The sequence below is a fragment of the Oncorhynchus kisutch genome, unplaced genomic scaffold (genome assembly GCF_002021735.2).
Source record: "Oncorhynchus kisutch isolate 150728-3 unplaced genomic scaffold, Okis_V2 scaffold3238, whole genome shotgun sequence".
Classification (NCBI taxonomy): Eukaryota; Metazoa; Chordata; class Actinopteri; order Salmoniformes; family Salmonidae; genus Oncorhynchus; species Oncorhynchus kisutch.
This window is the reverse complement of record NW_022265183.1, coordinates 327,273-353,707: the sequence shown is the minus strand read 5'-3', so window position 1 is coordinate 353,707 and position 26,435 is coordinate 327,273. Positions and strand designations below refer to the sequence as shown.

Genomic DNA, 26,435 nt, shown 5'->3' with positions numbered 1-26,435 from the left:
CTCTCTCTCTCTCTCTCTCCTCTCTCTCTCTCTCTCTCCCCTTCCTCCCTTCCTCCCTCCCCTCTCTCTCCCTCTCCCTCTCTCTCTCTCTCTCTCTCTCTCTCTCTCTCTCTCTCTCTCTCTCTCTCTCTCTCTCTCCCCTTCCTCCCTTCCTCCCTCCCCCTCTCCTCCCTCTCCATCTCTCTCCCTCTCCATCTCTCTCCTCTCCATCTCTCTCCCTCTCTCTCTCTCCCCCTCCCTCCCTCCCTCCCTCCCTCCCTCCCTCCCTCCTCCCTCCCTCCCTCCCTCCTCCCTCCCTCCCCCTCCCTCTCTCTTTCCCTCCCTCCCTCCCTCCCTCCCTCCCTCCCTCCCTCCCTCCCTCCCTCCCTCCCTCCCTCCCTCCCTCTGTCCCTCCCTCCCTCCCTCCAAACCCTCCTCCCTCCCCCTCTCTCTCTTACTCTCCCTCCCTCCCTCTCTCCCTCTCCCTCCCCTCTCTCTTTCCCTCCCTCCCTCCCCACCCTCTCCCTCTCCCTCTCCCTCCCCCCTCCCTCCCTCCCTCCCCACCCCTCTCCCTCTCTCCCTCTCCCTCCCCCCTCCCTCCCTCCCTCCCTCCAAACCCCTCCCTCCCTCCCCCTCTCTCTCTTACTCTCCTCCCTCCCTCTCTCCCTCTCCCTCCCCTCTCTCTTTCCCTCCCTCCCACCCTCTCCCTCTCTCCCTCTCCCTCCCCCTCCCTCCCTCCCCCCTCCCTCCCTCCCTCCCCTCCCTCTCTCTCTCTCTCTCTCTCTCTCTCCCTCTCCCTCCCTCCCTCCCCACCCTCTCTCCCCTCCCTCCTCCCTCCCTCCCCTCTCTCTCTTACTCTCCCTCCCTCCCTCTCTCCCTCTCCCTCCCTCCCTCCTCCCTCCCCACCCCTCTCTCTCTCTCTCTCTCTCCCTCTCCCCCCTCCCTCCCCACCCCTCTCTCCTCTCCCTCCCTCCCTCCCCACCCTCTCCCTCTCTCCCTCTCCATCCCCCTCCCTCCCTCCCTCCCTCCCTCCCTCCCTCCCTCCTCCCTCCCTCCTCCCTCCCTCCCTCTCCCTCCCTCCCTCCTCTCTCTCTCTCTCTCTCCCTCTCCCTCCCTCCCCCTCTCCCTCCCTCCCCTCTCCCTCTCCCTCCCTCCTCCCTCCCTCCCTCCCTCCCTCCCTCCCTCCTCCTCCCTCCCCTCTCTCCCTCTCCCTCCCTCCTCCCTCCCTCCCTCCCTCCTCCCTCCCTCCCTCCCTCCCTCCTCCCTCCCTCCCTCCTCTCTCTCTCTCTCTCTCCTCTCTCTCTCTCCCTCTCCCTCCCCCCCACCCTCTCTCCTCTCCCCTCCCCTCCCTCCTCCCCACCCCCCTCCCCTCTCTCTCTCCCTCCCTCCCCACCCCCTCTCCCTCTCTCCCTCTCCCTCCCTCCCTCCCTCCCTCCCTCCCTCCCTCCCTCCCTCCCTCCCTCCCTCCCTCCCTCCCTCCCCTCTTCCTCTCCCTCTCCCTCTCCCCCTCCCTCCCTCCCTCCCTCCCTCCCTCCTCCCTCCCTCCCTCCCTCCCTCCCTCCCTCCCCCTCTCTCTCTCTCTCTCTCTCTCTCTCTCTCTCTCTCTCTCTCTCTCTCTCCCTCTCCCTCCCTCCCTCCCTCCTCCCACCTCTCTCTCCCTCTCCCTCCTCCCTCCCTCCCTCCTCCCTCCCTCCCTCCCTCCCTCCCTCCCTCCCTCCTCCCTCCCTCCCTCCCTCCCCACCCCCCTCCCCTCTCTCTCTCCCTCTCCCTCTCCCTCCCTCCCCCCTCCCTCCCTCCCTCCCTCCCTCCCTCCCCCCCCTCTCTCTCCATGGAAACCATCATCATCATCATCATCATCACACTTACTGCTACACGAAGAGACGAAAGTAGCAGTCCCAAACCCAGGAATGTAAAGGAGAGAAGGAGCGATCTGGACAAGTCTGGGAGGAGGAGGAGAGAGAGTCACGGCCGAGAGGGGAGGAGAACCAGCACAACCTACAGAGAACACAAAACAAAAATTATTCAGTTTGATTTATTCCTATATACCAGGTCCTTTATACCAGTCTCTCAGCCTCACTGTAGAGGAACTGAACCCACGGTCCTTTATACCAGTCTCTCAGCCACACTGTAGAGGAACTGAACCCACGGTCCTTTATACCAGTCTCTCAGCCACACTACCTCACTGTAGAGGAACTGAACCCACGGTCCTTTATACCAGTCTCTCAGCCACACTGTAGAGGAACTGAACCCACGGTCCTTTATACCAGTCTCTCAGCCACACTGTAGAGGAACTGAACCCACGGTCCTTTATACCAGTCTCTCAGCCTCACTGTAGAGGAACTGAACCCCACGGTCCTTTATACCAGTCTCTCAGCCACACTGTAGAGGAACTGAACCCCACGGTCCTATATACCAGTCTCTCAGCCACACTGTAGAGGAACTGAACCCACGGTCCTTTATACCAGTCTCTCAGCCACACTGTAGAGGAACTGAACCCACGGTCCTTTATACCAGTCTCTCAGCCACACTGTAGAGGAACTGAACCCACGGTCCTTTATACCAGTCTCTCAGCCTCACTGTAGAGGAACTGAACCCACGGTCCTTTATACCAGTCTCTCAGCCTCACTACCTCACTGTAGAGGAACTGAACCCACGTTCCTTTATACCAGTCTCTCAGCCACACTGTAGAGGAACTGAACCCACGGTCCTTTATACCTGTCTCTCAGCCACACTACCTCACTGTAGAGGAACTGAACCCACGGTCCTTTATACCAGTCTCTCAGCCACACTGTAGAGGAACTGAACCCACGGTCCTATATACCAGTCTCTCAGCCACACTACCTCACTGTAGAGGAACTGAACCCACGGTCCTTTATACCAGTCTCTCAGCCTCACTGTAGAGGAACTGAACCCCACGGTCCTTTATACCAGTCTCTCAGCCTCACTGTAGAGGAACTGAACCCACGGTCCTATATACCAGTCTCTCAGCCACACTGTAGAGGAACTGAACCCACGGTCCTTTATACCAGTCTCTCAGCCACACTACCTCACTGTAGAGGAACTGAACCCCACGGTCCTTTATACCAGTCTCTCAGCCACACTACCTCACTGTAGAGGAACTGAACCCCACGGTCCTTTATACCAGTCTCTCAGCCACACTACCTCACTGTAGAGGAACTGAACCCCACGGTCCTTTATACCAGTCTCTCAGCCACACTACCTCACTGTAGAGGAACTGAACCCCACGGTCCTTTATACCAGTCTCTCAGCCACACTACCTCACTGTAGAGGAACTGAACCCCACGGTCCTTTATACCAGTCTCTCAGCCACACTACCTCACTGTAGAGGAACTGAACCCCACGGTCCTTTATACCAGTCTCTCAGCCACACTACCTCACTGTAGAGGAACTGAACCCCACGGTCCTTTATACCAGTCTCTCAGCCTCACTGTAGAGGAACTGAACCCACGGTCCTTTATACCAGTCTCTCAGCCTCACTGTAGAGGAACTGAACCCACGGTCCTTTATACCAGTCTCTCAGCCACACTGTAGAGGAACTGAACCCACGGTCCTTTATACCAGTCTCTCAGCCACACTGTAGAGGAACTGAACCCAGGTTCCTTTATACCAGTCTCTCAGCCACACTACCTCACTGTAGAGGAACTGAACCCACGGTCCTTTATACCAGTCTCTCAGCCACACTGTAGAGGAACTGAACCCACGGTCCTTTATACCAGTCTCTCAGCCTCACTGTAGAGGAACTGAACCCACGGTCCTTTATACCAGTCTCTCAGCCACACTGTAGAGGAACTGAACCCACGGTCCTTTATACCAGTCTCTCAGCCACACTACCTCACTGTAGAGGAACTGAACCCACGGTCCTTTATACCAGTCTCTCAGCCACACTGTAGAGGAACTGAACCCACGGTCCTTTATACCAGTCTCTCAGCCTCACTGTAGAGGAACTGAACCCACGGTCCTTTATACCAGTCTCTCAGCCACACTGTAGAGGAACTGAACCCACGGTCCTTTATACCAGTCTCTCAGCCACACTACCTCACTGTAGAGGAACTGAACCCACGGTCCTTTATACCAGTCTCTCAGCCACACTACCTCACTGTAGAGGAACTGAACCCACGGTCCTTTATACCAGTCTCTCAGCCTCACTGTAGAGGAACTGAACCCACGGTCCTTTATACCAGTCTCTCAGCCACACTACCTCACTGTAGAGGAACTGAACCCACGGTCCTTTATACCAGTCTCTCAGCCTCACTGTAGAGGAACTGAACCCACGGTCCTTTATACCAGTCTCTCAGCCTCACTGTAGAGGAACTGAACCCCACGGTCCTTTATACCAGTCTCTCAGCCACACTGTAGAGGAACTGAACCCACGGTCCTTTATACCAGTCTCTCAGCCTCACTGTAGAGGAACTGAACCCACGGTCCTTTATACCAGTCTCTCAGCCTCACTGTAGAGGAACTGAACCCACGGTCCTTTATACCAGTCTCTCAGCCTCACTGTAGAGGAACTGAACCCACGGTCCTTTATACCAGTCTCTCAGCCTCACTACCTCACTGTAGAGGAACTGAACCCACGGTCCTTTATACCAGTCTCTCAGCCTCACTGTAGAGGAACTGAACCCACGGTCCTTTATACCAGTCTCTCAGCCTCACTACCTCACTGTAGAGGAACTGAACCCACGGTCCTTTATACCAGTCTCTCAGCCTCACTGTAGAGGAACTGAACCCACGGTCCTTTATACCAGTCTCTCAGCCACACTGTAGAGGAACTGAACCCACGGTCCTTTATACCAGTCTCTCAGCCACACTGCAGACGAACTGAACCCACGGTCCTTTATACCAGTATCTCAGCCACACTGTAGAGGAACTGAACCCACGGTCCTTTATACCAGTCTCTCAGCCACACTACCTCACTGTAGAGGAACTGAACCCACGGTCCTTTATACCAGTCTCTCAGCCACACTACCACACTGTAGAGGAACTGAACCCACGGTCCTTTATACCAGTCTCTCAGCCTCACTGTAGAGGAACTGAACCCCACGGTCCTTTATACCAGTCTCTCAGCCTCACTGTAGAGGAACTGAACCCACGGTCCTTTATACCAGTCTCTCAGCCACACTACCTCACTGTAGAGGAACTGAACCCACGGTCCTTTATACCAGTCTCTCAGCCTCACTGTAGAGGAACTGAACCCCACGGTCCTTTATACCAGTCTCTCAGCCACACTACCTCACTGTAGAGGAACTGAACCCACGGTCCTTTATACCAGTCTCTCAGCCACACTACCACACTTTAGAGGAACTGAACCCACGGTCCTTTATACCAGTCTCTCAGCCACACTGTAGAGGAACTGAACCCACGGTCCTTTATACCAGTCTCTCAGCCTCACTGTAGAGGAACTGAACCCACGGTCCTATATACCAGTCTCTCAGCCACACTGTAGAGGAACTGAACCCACGGTCCTTTATACCAGTCTCTCAGCCTCACTACCACACTGTAGAGGAACTGAACCCACGGTCCTTTATACCAGTCTCTCAGCCACACTACCTCACTGTAGAGGAACTGAACCCACGGTCCTTTATACCAGTCTCTCAGCCACACTGTAGAGGAACTGAACCCACGTTCCTATATACCAGTCTCTCAGCCACACTGTAGAGGAACTGAACCCACGGTCCTTTATACCAGTCTCTCAGCCACACTACCTCACTGTAGAGGAACTGAACCCACGGTCCTTTATACCAGTCTCTCAGCCACACTGTAGAGGAACTGAACCCACGGTCCTTTATACCAGTCTCTCAGCCACACTACCTCACTGTAGAGGAACTGAACCCCACGGTCCTTTATACCAGTCTCTCAGCCACACTGTAGAGGAACTGAACCCCACGGTCCTTTATACCAGTCTCTCAGCCTCACTGTAGAGGAACTGAACCCACGGTCCTTTATACCAGTCTCTCAGCCACACTGTAGAGGAACTGAACCCACGGTCCTTTATACCAGTCTCTCAGCCACACTGTAGAGGAACTGAACCCACGGTCCTATATACCAGTCTCTCAGCCTCACTGTAGAGGAACTGAACCCCACGGTCCTTTATACCAGTCTCTCAGCCACACTGTAGAGGAACTGAACCCACGGTCCTTTATACCAGTCTCTCAGCCACACTGTAGAGGAACTGAACCCACGGTCCTATATACCAGTCTCTCAGCCTCACTGTAGAGGAACTGAACCCCACGGTCCTTTATACCAGTCTCTCAGCCACACTGTAGAGGAACTGAACCCACGGTCCTTTATACAGTCTCTCAGCCACACTGTAGAGGAACTGAACCCACGGTCCTATATACCAGTCTCTCAGCCACACTGTAGAGGAACTGAACCCACGGTCCTTTATACCAGTCTCTCAGCCACACTGTAGAGGAACTGAACCCACGGTCCTATATACCAGTCTCTCAGCCACACTGTAGAGGAACTGAACCCACGGTCCTTTATACCAGTCTCTCAGCCACACTACCTCACTGTAGAGGAACTGAACCCACGGTCCTTTATACCAGTCTCTCAGCCACACTACCTCACTGTAGAGGAACTGAACCCACGTTCCTATATACCAGTCTCTCAGCCACACTACCTCACTGTAGAGGAACTGAACCCCACGGTCCTTTATACCAGTCTCTCAGCCACACTACCTCACTGTAGAGGAACTGAACCCCACGTTCCTATATACCAGTCTCTCAGCCACACTGTAGAGGAACTGAACCCACGGTCCTTTATACCAGTCTCTCAGCCACACTGTAGAGGAACTGAACCCACGTTCCTTTATACCAGTCTCTCAGCCACACTGTAGAGGAACTGAACCCACGTTCCTTTATACCAGTCTCTCAGCCACACTGTAGAGGAACTGAACCCACGGTCCTTTATACCAGTCTCTCAGCCACACTACCTCACTGTAGAGGAACTGAACCCACGGTCCTTTATACCAGTCTCTCAGCCTCACTGTAGAGGAACTGAACCCACGGTCCTTTATACCAGTCTCTCAGCCACACTACCTCACTGTAGAGGAACTGAACCCACGGTCCTTTATACCAGTCTCTCAGCCTCACTGTAGAGGAACTGAACCCACGGTCCTTTATACCAGTCTCTCAGCCTCACTGTAGAGGAACTGAACCCACGGTCCTTTATACCAGTCTCTCAGCCTCACTACCTCACTGTAGAGGAACTGAACCCACGGTCCTTTATACCAGTCTCTCAGCCTCACTGTAGAGGAACTGAACCCACGGTCCTTTATACCAGTCTCTCAGCCTCACTACCTCACTGTAGAGGAACTGAACCCACGGTCCTTTATACCAGTCTCTCAGCCTCACTGTAGAGGAACTGAACCCACGGTCCTTTATACCAGTCTCTCAGCCACACTGTAGAGGAACTGAACCCACGGTCCTTTATACCAGTCTCTCAGCCACACTGTAGAGGAACTGAACCCACGGTCCTTTATACCAGTCTCTCAGCCACACTGTAGAGGAACTGAACCCACGGTCCTTTATACCAGTCTCTCAGCCTCACTGTAGAGGAACTGAACCCACGGTCCTTTATACCAGTCTCTCAGCCACACTACCTCACTGTAGAGGAACTGAACCCACGGTCCTTTATACCAGTCTCTCAGCCACACTACCTCACTGTAGAGGAACTGAACCCACGGTCCTTTATACCAGTCTCTCAGCCACACTGTAGAGGAACTGAACCCACGGTCCTTTATACCAGTCTCTCAGCCTCACTGTAGAGGAACTGAACCCCACGGTCCTTTATACCAGTCTCTCAGCCTCACTGTAGAGGAACTGAACCCACGGTCCTTTATACCAGTCTCTCAGCCACACTACCTCACTGTAGAGGAACTGAACCCACGGTCCTTTATACCAGTCTCTCAGCCTCACTGTAGAGGAACTGAACCCCACGGTCCTTTATACCAGTCTCTCAGCCACACTACCTCACTGTAGAGGAACTGAACCCACGGTCCTTTATACCAGTCTCTCAGCCACACTACCACACTGTAGAGGAACTGAACCCACGGTCCTTTATACCAGTCTCTCAGCCACACTGTAGAGGAACTGAACCCACGGTCCTTTATGCCAGTCTCTCAGCCTCACTGTAGAGGAACTGAACCCACGGTCCTATATACCAGTCTCTCAGCCACACTGTAGAGGAACTGAACCCACGGTCCTTTATACCAGTCTCTCAGCCTCACTACCACACTGTAGAGGAACTGAACCCACGGTCCTTTATACCAGTCTCTCAGCCACACTACCTCACTGTAGAAGAACTGAACCCACGGTCCTTTATACCAGTCTCTCAGCCACACTGTAGAGGAACTGAACCCACGTTCCTATATACCAGTCTCTCAGCCACACTGTAGAGGAACTGAACCCACGGTCCTTTATACCAGTCTCTCAGCCACACTACCTCACTGTAGAGGAACTGAACCCACGGTCCTTTATACCAGTCTCTCAGCCACACTGTAGAGGAACTGAACCCACGGTCCTTTATACCAGTCTCTCAGCCACACTACCTCACTGTAGAGGAACTGAACCCCACGGTCCTTTATACCAGTCTCTCAGCCACACTGTAGAGGAACTGAACCCCACGGTCCTTTATACCAGTCTCTCAGCCTCACTGTAGAGGACCTGAACCCACGGTCCTTTATACCAGTCTCTCAGCCACACTGTAGAGGAACTGAACCCACGGTCCTTTATACCAGTCTCTCAGCCACACTGTAGAGGAACTGAACCCACGGTCCTATATACCAGTCTCTCAGCCTCACTGTAGAGGAACTGAACCCCACGGTCCTTTATACCAGTCTCTCAGCCACACTGTAGAGGAACTGAACCCACGGTCCTTTATACCAGTCTCTCAGCCACACTGTAGAGGAACTGAACCCACGGTCCTATATACCAGTCTCTCAGCCACACTGTAGAGGAACTGAACCCACGGTCCTTTATACCAGTCTCTCAGCCTCACTGTAGAGGAACTGAACCCACGGTCCTTTATACCAGTCTCTCAGCCACACTGTAGAGGAACTGAACCCACGGTCCTATATACCAGTCTCTCAGCCACACTGTAGAGGAACTGAACCCACGGTCCTTTATACCAGTCTCTCAGCCACACTACCTCACTGTAGAGGAACTGAACCCACGGTCCCTTATACCAGTCTCTCAGCCACACTACCTCACTGTAGAGGAACTGAACCCACGTTCCTATATACCAGTCTCTCAGCCACACTACCTCACTGTAGAGGAACTGAACCCACGTTCCTATATACCAGTCTCTCAGCCACACTACCTCACTGTAGAGGAACTGAACCCACGGTCCTTTATACCAGTCTCTCAGCCTCACTGTAGAGGAACTGAACCCACGGTCCTTTATACCAGTCTCTCAGCCTCACTGTAGAGGAACTGAACCCACGGTCCTTTATACCAGTCTCTCAGCCTCACTACCTCACTGTAGAGGAACTGAACCCACGGTCCTTTATACCAGTCTCTCAGCCTCACTGTAGAGGAACTGAACCCACGGTCCTTTATACCAGTCTCTCAGCCTCACTACCTCACTGTAGAGGAACTGAACCCACGGTCCTTTATACCAGTCTCTCAGCCTCACTGTAGAGGAACTGAACCCACGGTCCTTTATACCAGTCTCTCAGCCACACTGTAGAGGAACTGAACCCACGGTCCTTTATACCAGTCTCTCAGCCACACTGCAGACGAACTGAACCCACGGTCCTTTATACCAGTATCTCAGCCACACTGTAGAGGAACTGAACCCACGGTCCTTTATACCAGTCTCTCAGCCACACTACCTCACTGTAGAGGAACTGAACCCACGGTCCTTTATACCAGTCTCTCAGCCACACTACCACACTGTAGAGGAACTGAACCCACGGTCCTTTATACCAGTCTCTCAGCCTCACTGTAGAGGAACTGAACCCCACGGTCCTTTATACCAGTCTCTCAGCCTCACTGTAGAGGAACTGAACCCACGGTCCTTTATACCAGTCTCTCAGCCACACTACCTCACTGTAGAGGAACTGAACCCACGGTCCTTTATACCAGTCTCTCAGCCTCACTGTAGAGGAACTGAACCCCACGGTCCTTTATACCAGTCTCTCAGCCACACTACCTCACTGTAGAGGAACTGAACCCACGGTCCTTTATACCAGTCTCTCAGCCACACTACCACACTTTAGAGGAACTGAACCCCTCGGTCCTTTATACCAGTCTCTCAGCCACACTGTAGAGGAACTGAACCCACGGTCCTTTATACCAGTCTCTCAGCCTCACTGTAGAGGAACTGAACCCACGGTCCTATATACCAGTCTCTCAGCCACACTGTAGAGGAACTGAACCCACGGTCCTTTATACCAGTCTCTCAGCCTCACTACCACACTGTAGAGGAACTGAACCCACGGTCCTTTATACCAGTCTCTCAGCCACACTACCTCACTGTAGAGGAACTGAACCCACGGTCCTTTATACCAGTCTCTCAGCCACACTGTAGAGGAACTGAACCCACGTTCCTATATACCAGTCTCTCAGCCACACTGTAGAGGAACTGAACCCACGGTCCTTTATACCAGTCTCTCAGCCACACTACCTCACTGTAGAGGAACTGAACCCACGGTCCTTTATACCAGTCTCTCAGCCACACTGTAGAGGAACTGAACCCACGGTCCTTTATACCAGTCTCTCAGCCACACTACCTCACTGTAGAGGAACTGAACCCACGGTCCTTTATACCAGTCTCTCAGCCACACTGTAGAGGAACTGAACCCCACGGTCCTTTATACCAGTCTCTCAGCCTCACTGTAGAGGAACTGAACCCACGGTCCTTTATACCAGTCTCTCAGCCACACTGTAGAGGAACTGAACCCACGGTCCTTTATACCAGTCTCTCAGCCACACTGTAGAGGAACTGAACCCACGGTCCTATATACCAGTCTCTCAGCCTCACTGTAGAGGAACTGAACCCCACGGTCCTTTATACCAGTCTCTCAGCCACACTGTAGAGGAACTGAACCCACGGTCCTTTATACCAGTCTCTCAGCCACACTGTAGAGGAACTGAACCCACGGTCCTATATACCAGTCTCTCAGCCTCACTGTAGAGGAACTGAACCCCACGGTCCTTTATACCAGTCTCTCAGCCACACTGTAGAGGAACTGAACCCACGGTCCTTTATACAGTCTCTCAGCCACACTGTAGAGGAACTGAACCCACGGTCCTATATACCAGTCTCTCAGCCACACTGTAGAGGAACTGAACCCACGGTCCTTTATACCAGTCTCTCAGCCACACTGTAGAGGAACTGAACCCACGGTCCTATATACCAGTCTCTCAGCCACACTGTAGAGGAACTGAACCCACGGTCCTTTATACCAGTCTCTCAGCCACACTACCTCACTGTAGAGGAACTGAACCCACGGTCCTTTATACCAGTCTCTCAGCCACACTACCTCACTGTAGAGGAACTGAACCCACGTTCCTATATACCAGTCTCTCAGCCACACTACCTCACTGTAGAGGAACTGAACCCCACGGTCCTTTATACCAGTCTCTCAGCCACACTACCTCACTGTAGAGGAACTGAACCCCACGTTCCTATATACCAGTCTCTCAGCCACACTGTAGAGGAACTGAACCCACGGTCCTTTATACCAGTCTCTCAGCCACACTGTAGAGGAACTGAACCCACGTTCCTTTATACCAGTCTCTCAGCCACACTGTAGAGGAACTGAACCCACGTTCCTTTATACCAGTCTCTCAGCCACACTGTAGAGGAACTGAACCCACGGTCCTTTATACCAGTCTCTCAGCCACACTACCTCACTGTAGAGGAACTGAACCCACGGTCCTTTATACCAGTCTCTCAGCCTCACTGTAGAGGAACTGAACCCACGTTCCTTTATACCAGTCTCTCAGCCACACTGTAGAGGAACTGAACCCACGGTCCTTTATACCAGTCTCTCAGCCTCACTGTAGAGGAACTGAACCCACGGTCCTTTATACCAGTCTCTCAGCCTCACTGTAGAGGAACTGAACCCACGGTCCTTTATACCAGTCTCTCAGCCTCACTACCTCACTGTAGAGGAACTGAACCCACGGTCCTTTATACCAGTCTCTCAGCCTCACTGTAGAGGAACTGAACCCACGGTCCTTTATACCAGTCTCTCAGCCACACTGTAGAGGAACTGAACCCACGGTCCTTTATACCAGTCTCTCAGCCACACTGTAGAGGAACTGAACCCACGGTCCTTTATACCAGTCTCTCAGCCACACTGTAGAGGAACTGAACCCACGGTCCTTTATACCAGTCTCTCAGCCTCACTGTAGAGGAACTGAACCCACGGTCCTTTATACCAGTCTCTCAGCCACACTACCTCACTGTAGAGGAACTGAACCCACGGTCCTTTATACCAGTCTCTCAGCCACACTACCTCACTGTAGAGGAACTGAACCCACGGTCCTTTATACCAGTCTCTCAGCCACACTGTAGAGGAACTGAACCCACGGTCCTTTATACCAGTCTCTCAGCCTCACTGTAGAGGAACTGAACCCCACGGTCCTTTATACCAGTCTCTCAGCCTCACTGTAGAGGAACTGAACCCACGGTCCTTTATACCAGTCTCTCAGCCACACTACCTCACTGTAGAGGAACTGAACCCACGGTCCTTTATACCAGTCTCTCAGCCTCACTGTAGAGGAACTGAACCCCACGGTCCTTTATACCAGTCTCTCAGCCACACTACCTCACTGTAGAGGAACTGAACCCACGGTCCTTTATACCAGTCTCTCAGCCACACTACCACACTGTAGAGGAACTGAACCCACGGTCCTTTATACCAGTCTCTCAGCCACACTGTAGAGGAACTGAACCCACGGTCCTTTATGCCAGTCTCTCAGCCTCACTGTAGAGGAACTGAACCCACGGTCCTATATACCAGTCTCTCAGCCACACTGTAGAGGAACTGAACCCACGGTCCTTTATACCAGTCTCTCAGCCTCACTACCACACTGTAGAGGAACTGAACCCCACGGTCCTTTATACCAGTCTCTCAGCCACACTACCTCACTGTAGAGGAACTGAACCCACGGTCCTTTATACCAGTCTCTCAGCCACACTGTAGAGGAACTGAACCCACGTTCCTATATACCAGTCTCTCAGCCACACTGTAGAGGAACTGAACCCACGGTCCTTTATACCAGTCTCTCAGCCACACTACCTCACTGTAGAGGAACTGAACCCACGGTCCTTTATACCAGTCTCTCAGCCACACTGTAGAGGAACTGAACCCACGGTCCTTTATACCAGTCTCTCAGCCACACTACCTCACTGTAGAGGAACTGAACCCCACGGTCCTTTATACCAGTCTCTCAGCCACACTGTAGAGGAACTGAACCCCACGGTCCTTTATACCAGTCTCTCAGCCTCACTGTAGAGGACCTGAACCCACGGTCCTTTATACCAGTCTCTCAGCCACACTGTAGAGGAACTGAACCCACGGTCCTTTATACCAGTCTCTCAGCCACACTGTAGAGGAACTGAACCCACGGTCCTATATACCAGTCTCTCAGCCTCACTGTAGAGGAACTGAACCCCACGGTCCTTTATACCAGTCTCTCAGCCACACTGTAGAGGAACTGAACCCACGGTCCTTTATACCAGTCTCTCAGCCACACTGTAGAGGAACTGAACCCACGGTCCTATATACCAGTCTCTCAGCCACACTGTAGAGGAACTGAACCCACGGTCCTTTATACCAGTCTCTCAGCCTCACTGTAGAGGAACTGAACCCACGGTCCTTTATACCAGTCTCTCAGCCACACTGTAGAGGAACTGAACCCACGGTCCTATATACCAGTCTCTCAGCCACACTGTAGAGGAACTGAACCCACGGTCCTTTATACCAGTCTCTCAGCCACACTACCTCACTGTAGAGGAACTGAACCCACGGTCCCTTATACCAGTCTCTCAGCCACACTACCTCACTGTAGAGGAACTGAACCCACGTTCCTATATACCAGTCTCTCAGCCACACTACCTCACTGTAGAGGAACTGAACCCCACGGTCCTTTATACCAGTCTCTCAGCCACACTACCTCACTGTAGAGGAACTGAACCCCACGTTCCTATATACCAGTCTCTCAGCCACACTGTAGAGGAACTGAACCCACGGTCCTTTATACCAGTCTCTCAGCCACACTGTAGAGGAACTGAACCCACGTTCCTTTATACCAGTCTCTCAGCCACACTGTAGAGGAACTGAACCCACGTTCCTTTATACCAGTCTCTCAGCCACACTGTAGAGGAACTGAACCCACGGTCCTTTATACCAGTCTCTCAGCCACACTACCTCACTGTAGAGGAACTGAACCCCACGGTCCTTTATACCAGTCTCTCAGCCACACTGTAGAGGAACTGAACCCACGTTCCTATATACCAGTCTCTCAGCCACACTGTAGGGGAACTGAACCCACGTTCCTATATACCAGTCTCTCAGCCACACTGTAGAGGAACTGAACCCACGTTCCTATATACCAGTCTCTCAGCCACACTGTAGAGGAACTGAACCCACGGTCCTTTATACCAGTCTCTCAGCCACACTGTAGAGGAACTGAACCCACGGTCCTTTATACCAGTCTCTCAGCCACACTGTAGAGGAACTGAACCCACGGTCCTTTATACCAGTCTCTCAGCCTCACTGTAGAGGAACTGAACCCACGGTCCTTAATACCAGTCTCTCAGCCTCACTGTAGAGGAACTGAACCCACGTTCCTATATACCAGTCTCTCAGCCACACTACCTCACTGTAGAGGAACTGAACCCCACGGTCCTTTATACCAGTCTCTCAGCCACACTGTAGAGGAACTGAACCCCACGGTCCTTTATACCAGTCTCTCAGCCACACTGTAGAGGAACTGAACCCACGGTCCTTTATACCAGTCTCTCAGCCACACTGTAGAGGAACTGAACCCACGGTCCTTTATACCAGTCTCTCAGCCACACTGTAGAGGAACTGAACCCACGGTCCTTTATACCAGTCTCTCAGCCACACTGTAGAGGAACTGAACCCACGTTCCTTTATACCAGTCTCTCAGCCACACTACCTCACTGTAGAGGAACTGAACCCCACGGTCCTTTATACCAGTCTCTCAGCCACACTGTAGAGGAACTGTACCCACGGTCCTTTATACCAGTCTCTCAGCCACACTACCTCACTGTAGAGGAACTGAACCCACGGTCCTTTATACCAGTCTCTCAGCCACACTGTAGAGGACCTGAACCCACGGTCCTTTATACCAGTCTCTCAGCCTCACTGTAGAGGAACTGAACCCACGGTCCTTTATACCAGTCTCTCAGCCACACTACCTCACTGTAGAGGAACTGAACCCACGGTCCTTTATACCAGTCTCTCAGCCACACTACCTCACTGTAGAGGAACTGAACCCACGGTCCTTTATACCAGTCTCTCAGCCACACTACCACACTGTAGAGGAACTGAACCCACGGTCCTTTATACCAGTCTCTCAGCCTCACTGTAGAGGAACTGAACCCACGGTCCTTTATACCAGTCTCTCAGCCACACTGTAGAGGAACTGAACCCACGGTCCTTTATACCAGTCTCTCAGCCACACTGTAGAGGAACTGAACCCACGGTCCTTTATACCAGTCTCTCAGCCACACTGTAGAGGAACTGAACCCACGGTCCTTTATACCAGTCTCTCAGCCTCACTGTAGAGGAACTGAACCCACGGTCCTTTATACCAGTCTCTCAGCCACACTACCTCACTGTAGAGGAACTGAACCCACGGTCCTTTATACCAGTCTCTCAGCCACACTACCTCACTGTAGAGGAACTGAACCCACAGTCCTTTATACCAGTCTCTCAGCCACACTACCACACTGTAGAGGAACTGAACCCACAGTCCTTTATACCAGTCTCTCAGCCTCACTGTAGAGGAACTGAACCCCACGGTCCTTTATACCAGTCTCTCAGCCTCACTGTAGAGGAACTGAACCCACGGTCCTTTATACCAGTCTCTCAGCCACACTACCTCACTGTAGAGGAACTGAACCCACGGTCCTTTATACCAGTCTCTCAGCCTCACTGTAGAGGAACTGAACCCCACGGTCCTTTATACCAGTCTCTCAGCCACACTACCTCACTGTAGAGGAACTGAACCCACGGTCCTTTATACCAGTCTCTCAGCCACACTACCACACTGTAGAGGAACTGAACCCACGGTCCTTTATACCAGTCTCTCAGCCACACTGTAGAGGAACTGAACCCACGGTCCTTTATGCCAGTCTCTCAGCCTCACTGTAGAGGAACTGAACCCACGGTCCTATATACCAGTCTCTCAGCCACACTGTAGAGGAACTGAACCCACGGTCCTTTATACCAGTCTCTCAGCCTCACTACCACACTGTAGAGGAACTGAACCCACGGTCCTTTATACCAGTCTCTCAGCCACACTACCTCACTGTAGAGGAACTGAACCCACGGTCCTTTATACCAGTCTCTCAGCCACACTGTAGAGGAACTGAACCCACGCTCCTATATACCAGTCTCTCAGCCACACTGTAGAGGAACTGAACCCACGGTCCTTTATACCTGTCTCTCAGCCACACTACCTCACTGTAGAGGAACTGAACCCACGGTCCTTTATACCAGTCTCTCAGCCACACTGTAGAGGAACTGAACCCACGGTCCTTTATACCAGTCTCTCAGCCACACTACCTCACTGTAGAGGAACTGAACCCCACGGTCCTTTATACCAGTCTCTCAGCCACACTGTAGAGGAACTGAACCCCACGGTCCTTTATACCAGTCTCTCAGCCTCACTGTAGAGGAACTGAACCCACGGTCCTTTATACCAGTCTCTCAGCCACACTGTAGAGGAACTGAACCCACGGTCCTTTATACCAGTCTCTCAGCCACACTGTAGAGGAACTGAACCCACGGTCCTATATACCAGTCTCTCAGCCTCACTGTAGAGGAACTGAACCCCACGGTCCTTTATACCAGTCTCTCAGCCACACTGTAGAGGAACTGAACCCACGGTCCTTTATACCAGTCTCTCAGCCACACTGTAGAGGAACTGAACCCACGGTCCTATATACCAGTCTCTCAGCCACACTGTAGAGGAACTGAACCCACGGTCCTTTATACCAGTCTCTCAGCCTCACTGTAGAGGAACTGAACCCACGGTCCTTTATACCAGTCTCTCAGCCACACTGTAGAGGAACTGAACCCACGGTCCTATATACCAGTCTCTCAGCCACACTGTAGAGGAACTGAACCCACGGTCCTTTATACCAGTCTCTCAGCCACACTACCTCACTGTAGAGGAACTGAACCCACGGTCCCTTATACCAGTCTCTCAGCCACACTACCTCACTGTAGAGGAACTGAACCCACGTTCCTATATACCAGTCTCTCAGCCACACTACCTCACTGTAGAGGAACTGAACCCCACGGTCCTTTATACCAGTCTCTCAGCCACACTACCTCACTGTAGAGGAACTGAACCCCACGTTCCTATATACCAGTCTCTCAGCCACACTGTAGAGGAACTGAACCCACGGTCCTTTATACCAGTCTCTCAGCCACACTGTAGAGGAACTGAACCCACGTTCCTTTATACCAGTCTCTCAGCCACACTGTAGAGGAACTGAACCCACGGTCCTTTATACCAGTCTCTCAGCCACACTGTAGAGGAACTGAACCCACGGTCCTTTATACCAGTCTCTCAGCCACACTACCTCACTGTAGAGGAACTGAACCCCACGGTCCTTTATACCAGTCTCTCAGCCACACTGTAGAGGAACTGAACCCACGTTCCTATATACCAGTCTCTCAGCCACACTGTAGGGGAACTGAACCCACGTTCCTATATACCAGTCTCTCAGCCACACTGTAGAGGAACTGAACCCACGTTCCTATATACCAGTCTCTCAGCCACACTGTAGAGGAACTGAACCCACGGTCCTTTATACCAGTCTCTCAGCCACACTGTAGAGGAACTGAACCCACGGTCCTTTATACCAGTCTCTCAGCCACACTGTAGAGGAACTGAACCCACGGTCCTTTATACCAGTCTCTCAGCCTCACTGTAGAGGAACTGAACCCACGGTCCTTAATACCAGTCTCTCAGCCTCACTGTAGAGGAACTGAACCCACGTTCCTATATACCAGTCTCTCAGCCACACTACCTCACTGTAGAGGAACTGAACCCCACGGTCCTTTATACCAGTCTCTCAGCCACACTGTAGAGGAACTGAACCCCACGGTCCTTTATACCAGTCTCTCAGCCACACTGTAGAGGAACTGAACCCCACGGTCCTTTATACCAGTCTCTCAGCCACACTGTAGAGGAACTGAACCCACGGTCCTTTATACCAGTCTCTCAGCCACACTGTAGAGGAACTGAACCCACGGTCCTTTATACCAGTCTCTCAGCCACACTGTAGAGGAACTGAACCCACGGTCCTTTATACCAGTCTCTCAGCCACACTGTAGAGGAACTGAACCCACGTTCCTTTATACCAGTCTCTCAGCCACACTACCTCACTGTAGAGGAAACTGAACCCCACGGTCCTTTATACCAGTCTCTCAGCCACACTGTAGAGGAACTGAACCCACGGTCCTTTATACCAGTCTCTCAGCCACACTGTAGAGGAACTGAACCCACGTTCCTTTATACCAGTCTCTCAGCCACACTGTAGAGGAACTGAACCCACGGTCCTTTATACCAGTCTCTCAGCCTCACTGTAGAGGAACTGAACCCACGGTCCTTTATACCAGTCTCTCAGCCACACTACCTCACTGTAGAGGAACTGAACCCACGGTCCTTTATACCAGTCTCTCAGCCACACTACCACACTGTAGAGGAACTGAACCCACGGTCCTTTATACCAGTCTCTCAGCCTCACTGTAGAGGAACTGAACCCCACGGTCCTTTATACCAGTCTCTCAGCCTCACTGTAGAGGAACTGAACCCACGGTCCTTTATACCAGTCTCTCAGCCTCACTGTAGAGGAACTGAACCCACGGTCCTTTATACCAGTCTCTCAGCCACACTACCTCACTGTAGAGGAACTGAACCCCACGGTCCTTTATACCAGTCTCTCAGCCTCACTGTAGAGGAACTGAACCCACGGTCCTTTATACCAGTCTCTCAGCCACACTACCTCACTGTAGAGGAACTGAACCCACGGTCCTTTATACCAGTCTCTCAGCCACACTACCACACTGTAGAGGAACTGAACCCACGGTCCTTTATACCAGTCTCTCAGCCACACTGTAGAGGAACTGAACCCACGGTCCTTTATACCAGTCTCTCAGCCTCACTGTAGAGGAACTGAACCCACGGTCCTATATACCAGTCTCTCAGCCACACTGTAGAGGAACTGAACCCACGGTCCTTTATACCAGTCTCTCAGCCTCACTACCACACTGTAGAGGAACTGAACCCACGGTCCTTTATACCAGTCTCTCAGCCACACTACCTCACTGTAGAGGAACTGAACCCACGGTCCTTTATACCAGTCTCTCAGCCACACTGTAGAGGAACTGAACCCACGGTCCTTTATACCAGTCTCTCAGCCACACTACCTCACTGTAGAGGAACTGAACCCCACGGTCCTTTATACCAGTCTCTCAGCCACACTGTAGAGGAACTGAACCCCACGGTCCTTTATACCAGTCTCTCAGCCTCACTGTAGAGGAACTGAACCCACGTTCCTATATACCAGTCTCTCAGCCACACTACCTCACTGTAGAGGAACTGAAGTAAAGACAGTCCGTGGCTCGCAGCGAGGGTCCCCAGTCTGGGGCCCGCGGCGAGAGTCCCCGCACCAGAGGCGCCACCAAAATGGGGTGAGCCAGAGGTGGATCGGGGTCTACGTCCCGCACCAGAGACGCCACTGCGGATAGATGCCCACCCAGACCCTCCCTTATAGGTTCAGGTTTTGCGGCCGGAGTCCGCACCTTTGGGTGGGGTACTGTCACATCCTGACCTTAGAGAGACTTTTTTTATTTTGGTTTGGTCAGGGTGTGCACACTACAGAGATAAGAGAGAGTGAAGGAGTGTACACTACAGGGATAAGAGAGAGTGAAGGAGTGTACACTTCAGGGATAAGAGAGAGTGAAAGAGTGTACACTTCAGGGATAAGAGAGAGTGAAAGAGTGTACACTTCAGGGATAAGAGAGAGTGAAAGAGTGTACACTTCAGGGATAAGGGAGAGTGATGGAGTGTACACTTCATGGATAAGGGAGAGTGATGGAGTGTACACTTCAGGGATAAGGGAGAGTGATGGAGTGTACACTTCAGGGATAAGAGAGAGTGAAGGAGTGTACACTTCAGGGATAAGAGAGAGTGAAAGAGTGTACACTTCAGGGATAAGAGAGAGTGAAAGAGTGTACACTTCAGGGATAAGAGAGAGTGAAAGAGTGTACACTTCAGGGATAAGGGAGAGTGATGGAGTGTACACTTCAGGGATAAGGGAGAGTGATGGAGTGTACACTTCAGAGATAAGGGAGAAGGTAGAAACAGAGTTGGTTCTTACCTCTGATGGGAGAGTCTGTCTGAGTCTCTCTCTTCCTCTGTCCGTCCACAGGCTCTGTCGCTCTCCTCTTCGCTTTCTTCCTCTGTCTGTCACCAGGCTCTGTCGCTCTCCTCTTCCTCTGTCCGTCACCAGCCTCTGTCGATCCCCTCTTCCTCTGTCCGTCACCAGGCTCTGTCTCTCTCCTCTTCCTCTGTCCGTCACCAAGCTCTGTCAGGGACAACATCACAGAGGACACTGTTGTTTCAATCAACCAATCAACCAACTGTTGCTGACGTCATACCTCTATATGAGAGGGCCGTTGTGAGTGCAGGCTTCTGCTACGGCCAAGCAGAAACAACAGCTTATTTAAGTTTTTAATAAGTCAAGCCGAAACAACAGCTTATTTAAGTCTTTAATAAGTCAAGCCGAAACAACAGCTTATTTAAGTCTTTAATAAGTCAAGCCGAAACAACAGCTTATTTAAGTCTTTAATAAGCCAAGCAGAAACAACAGCTTATTTAAGTCTTTAATAAGTCAAGCCGAAACAACAGCTTATTTAAGTCTTTAATAAGTCAAGCCGAAACAACAGCTTATTTAAGTCTTTAATAAGTCAAGCCGAAACAACAGCTTATTTAAGTCTTTAATAAGTCAAGCCGAAACAACAGCTTATTTAAGTCTTTAATAAGTCAAGCCGAAACAACAGCTTATTTAAGTCTTTAATAAGTCAAGCCGAAACAACAGCTTATTTAAGTCTTTAATAAGTCAAGCAGAAACAACAGCTTATTTAAGTCTTTAATAAGTCAAGCAGAAACAACAGCTTATTTAAGTCTTTAATAAGTCAAGCAGAAACAACAGCTTATTTAAGTCTTTAATAAGTCAAGCAGAAACAACAGCTTATTTAAGTCTTTAATAAGTCAAGCAGAAACAACAGCTTATTTAAGTCTTTAATAAGTCAAGCAGAAACAACAGCTTATTTAAGTCTTTAATACGTCAAGCCGAAACAACAGCTTATTTAAGTCTTTAATAAGTCAAGCAGAAACAACAGCTTATTTAAGTCTTTAATAAGTCAAGCAGAAACAACAGCTTATTTAAGTCTTTAATAAGTCAAGCAGAAACAACAGCTTATTTAAGTCTTTAATACGTCAAGCAGAAACAACAGCTTATTTAAGTCTTTAATACGTCAAGCAGAAACAACAGCTTATTTAAGTCTTTAATTAATTAATTTTATTTTTTATTTCTCCTTTATTTAACCAGGTAGGCTAGTTGAGAACACCTTTATTTAACCAGGTAGGCTAGTTGAGAACACCTTTATTTAACCAGGTAGGCTAGTTGAGAACAAGTTCTCATTTACAATTGCGACCTGGCCAAGATAAAGCAAAGCAGTTCGACAGATACAACGACACAGAGTTACACATGGAGTAAAACAAACATACAGTCAATAATGCAGTATAAACAAGTCTATATACAATGTGAGCAAATGAGGTGAGAAGGGAGATAAAGGCAAAAAAGGCCATGGTGGCAAAGTAAATACAATATAGCAAGTAAAACACTAGAATGGTAGATTTGCAGTGGAAGAATGTGCAAAGTAGAGATGGAAATAATGAGGTGCAAAGGAGCAAAATAAATAAATACATACAGTAGAGAAAGAGGTAGTTGTTTGGGCTAAATTATAGATGGGCTATGTACAGGTGCAGTAATCTGTGAGCTGCTCTGACAGTTGGTGCTTAAAGCTAGTGAGGGAGATAAGTGTTTCCAGTTTCAGATATTTTTGTAGTTCGTTCCAGTCATTGGCAGCAGAGAACTGGAAGGAGAGGCGGCCAAAGGAAGAATTGGTTTTGGGGGTGACCAGAGAGATATACTTGCTGGAGCGCGTGCTACAGGTGGGTGCTGCTATGGTGACCAGCGAGCTGAGATAAGGGGGGACTTTACCTAGCAGGGTCTTGTAGATGACATGGAGCCAGTGGGTTTGGCGACGAGTATGAAGCGAGGGCCAGCCAACGAGAGCGTACAGGTCGCAGTGGTGGGTAGTATATGGGGCTTTGGTGACAAAACGGATGCCACTGTGATAGACTGCATCCAGTTTGTTGAGTAGAGTGTTGGAGGCTATTTTGTAAATGACATCGCCGAAGTCAAGGATCGGTAGGATAGTCAGTTTTACAAGGGTATGTTTGGCAGCATGAGTGAAGGATGCTTTGTTGCGAAATAGGAAGCCAATTCTAGATTGGAGATGTTTGATATGGGTCTGGAAGGAGAGTTTATAGTCTAACCAGACACCCAGGTATTTGTAGTTGTCCACATATTCTAAGTCAGAGCCGTCCAGAGTAGTGATGCTTGATGAGCGGGCGGGTGCGGGCAGCGATCGGTTGAAGAGCATGCATTTAGTTTTACTTGCATTTAAGAGCTGTTAGAGGCCACGGAAGGAGAGTTGTATGGCATTGAAGCTTGCCTGGAGGGTTGTTAACACAGTGTCCAAAGAAGGGCCAGAAGTATACAGAATGGTGTCGTCTGCGTAGAGGTGGATCAGAGACTCACCAGCAGCAAGAGCAACATACTTGATATATACAGAGAAGAGAGTCGGTCCAAGAATTGAACCCTCTGGTACCCCCATAGAGACTGCCAGAGGTCCGGACAACAGGCCCTCCGATTTGACACACTGAACTCTATCAGAGAAGTAGTTGGTCAACCAGGCGAGGCAGTCATTTGAGAAACCAAGGCTGTTGAGTCTGCCGATGAGGATGTGGTGATTGACAGAGTCGAAAGCCTTAGCCAGGTCGATGAATACGGCTGCACAGTATTGTTTCTTATCGATGGCGGTTATGATATCGTTTAGGACCTTGAGCGTGGCTGAGGTGCACCCATGACCAGCTCTGTAACCAGATTGCATAGCGGAGAAGGTATGGTGGGATGCAAAATGGTCAGTAATCTGTTTGTTGACTTGGCTTTCAAAGACCTTAGAAAGGCAGGGTAGGATAGATATAGTTCTGTCTCAGTTTGGATCTAGAGTGTCCCCCCCTTTGAAGAGGGGGATGACCGCGGCAGCTTTCCCATCTTTGAGGATCTCAGACAATACGAAAGAGAGGTTGACCAGGCTTGTAATAGGGGTGGCAACAATTTCAGCAGATAATTTTAGAAAGAAAGGGTCCACATTGTCTAGCTCGTCTGATTTGTAGGGCTCCAGATTTTGCAGCTCTTTCAGAACATTATCTGACTGGATTTGGGAGAAGGAGAAATGGGGAAGGCTTGGGCGAGTTGCTGTGGGGGGTGCAGTGCTGTTGACCGGGGTAGGAGTAGCCAGGTGGAAAGCATGGCCTGCCGTAGAAAAATGCTTATTGAAATTCTCAATTATAGTGGATTTATCGGTGGTGACAGTGTTTCCTATCTTCAGTGCAGTGGGCAGCTGGGACGAGGTGTTCTTACTCTCCATGGACTTTACAGTGTCCCAGAACTTTTTTGAGTTTGTGTTGCAGGAAGCAAATTTATGCTTGAAAAAGCTAGCCTTGGCTTTTCTAACTGCCTGTGTATATTGGTTTCTAGCTTCCCTGAACAGCTGCATATCACGGGGGCTGTTCAATGCTATTGCAGAACGCCATAGGATGTTTTTTGTGCTGGTTAAGGGCAGTCAGGTCTGGAGAGAACCAAAGGCTATATCTGTTCCTGGTTCAAACTTTCTTGAATGGGGCATGCTTATTTAAGATGGTGAGGAAGGCATTTAAAAATCATAATAATAATAAGTCAAGCAGCAACAACAAGTTTATTAAAGTCTTTAATACGCCAAGCCTTTTATATCTGAATGAGGCGCGTTTACCTCTCTGTGTCTCGCAGTTCTGTTTCTGGTCGCCTGGCTCGGCCACAGCTGTCGGTATGGCAACCTCACCTACACACCACACCAGACAGAGGAAGTGAGAGAGTTGACTCTGGGACCTGGCATCACCGGGTATAGAAACACAACAGCTAGAACAGACAGACGGCGTCACCGGGTATAGAAGCACAACCGCTAGAACAGACAGATGGCGTCACCGGTTATAGAAACACAACCGCTAGAACAGACAGATGGCATCATAGAAACACAACCGCTAGAACAGACAGACGGCATCATAGAAACACAACCACTAGAACAGACAGACGGCATCATAGAAACACAACCGCTAGAACAGACAGACGGCTTCACCGGGTATAGAAACACAACCACTAGAACAGACAGACGGCATCATAGAAACACAACTGCTAGAACACACAGACGACATCACCAGGTATAGAAACACAACCATTTGAACAGACAGACGGCATCACCAGGTATAGAAACACAACCGCTAGAACAGACAGACGGCATCACCAGGTATAGAAACACAACCATTAGAACAGACAGACGGCATCACCAGGTATAGAAACACAACCATTAGAACAGACAGACGGCATCACCGGGTATAGAAACACAACCATTAGAACAGACAGACGGCATCATAGAAACACAACCACTAGAACAGACAGATGGAATCACCGTGTATAGAAACACAACCATTAGAACAGACAGACGGCATCATAGAAACACAACCACTAGAACAGACAGACGGCATCACCAGGTATAGAAACACAACCATTAGAACAGACAGATGGCATCATAGAAACACAACCAGTAGAACAGACAGACGGCATCATAGAAACACAACGACTAGAACCACCTGTTCTAAACTCCTCACCAGTCTGTATGTCCACATTAAAGTGGAGCGACTCTGGGACCTCACCAGGTATAGAAACACAATGACTAGAAGCACCTGTTCTAAACTCCTCACCAGTCTGTATGTCCACATTAAAGTCCAGGTCAAACAGCGCATCTGAAACGGGAGAAAAATGCTTTGAGTCAATCAGCCAGTCACTGTGTGTGTGTGTGTGTGTGTGTGTGTGTGTGTGTGTGTGTGTGTGTGTGTGTGTGTGTGTGTGTGTGTGTGTGTAACTTACCATTGAAGTCAAAAGGAAAATCCTCGTGTTCCAGAAAGCCATCCAGGTCTAATTCTGAGAAACAGGAAGAGAACAGTCAAACAGCCAATCACCTTCCCTGGTTCTGACTAAACAGCCAATCACCTTCCCTGGTTCTGACTAAACAGCCAATCACCTTCCCTGGTTCCGACTAAACAGCCAATCACCTTCCCTGGTTCTGACTAAACAGCCAATCACCTTCCCTGGTTCTGACTAAACAGCCAATCACCTTCCCTGGTTCTGACTAAACAGCCAATCACCTTCCCTGGTTCTGACTAAACAGCCAATCACCTTCCCTGGTTCATGACTAAACAGCCAATCACTTTACCTGGCTGTGACTAAACATCCAATCACCTCCCTGGCTGTGACTAAACAGGAAGTGAAGTGAATATATAAGTGAACAACTATATCCGTTCCCTCGTGAAAGGTTCTTGGGGCGCCCGGAAAGACACCTTTCCAAGGTGAGCAGGACTATTAGGAGATGGAGACACAAACGAAGTCGGGAGAAAAGGAATATTGGGACAGGGAGACAGGAAGGTGGATTACTGGAGGAGGAATAGAGGAGGAAGAGGAGGAATATTGGACAGGGAGACAGAAAGGTGGATTAATGGAGGAGGAATAGAGGAGGAAGAGGAGGAATATTGGGACAGGGAGACAGAAAGGTGGATTAATGGAGGAGGAATAGAGGAGGAAGAGGAGGAATATTGGGACAGGGAGACAGAAAGGTGGATTAATGGAGGAGGAATAGAGGAGGAAGAGGAGGAATATTGGGACAGGGAGACAGAAAGGTGGATTAATGGAGGAGGAATAGAGGAGGAAGAGGAGGAATATTGGGACAGGGAGACAGAAAGGTGGATTAATGGAGGAGGAATAGAGGAGGA

General features: G+C 50.5%; 1 protein-coding gene across 1 annotated transcript in view; it reads right to left on the bottom strand.

Annotated features, from left to right (window-relative positions):
• Nucleotides 1-26,435, bottom strand: part of LOC109887102 (MHC class II transactivator) — a 75,445-nt gene that overhangs the window by 29,065 nt on the left and 19,945 nt on the right. The window contains exons 3-7 of the mRNA XM_031820324.1: nt 25,537-25,590; nt 25,371-25,412; nt 24,386-24,454; nt 20,602-20,808; nt 1,846-1,974 (exon numbers count right to left, since the gene is read on the bottom strand). Of these exons, the coding sequence (XP_031676184.1) occupies nt 1,846-1,974; nt 20,602-20,808; nt 24,386-24,454; nt 25,371-25,412; nt 25,537-25,590 (501 nt within the window). The remainder of the gene's footprint in view (nt 1-1,845; nt 1,975-20,601; nt 20,809-24,385; nt 24,455-25,370; nt 25,413-25,536; nt 25,591-26,435) is intronic.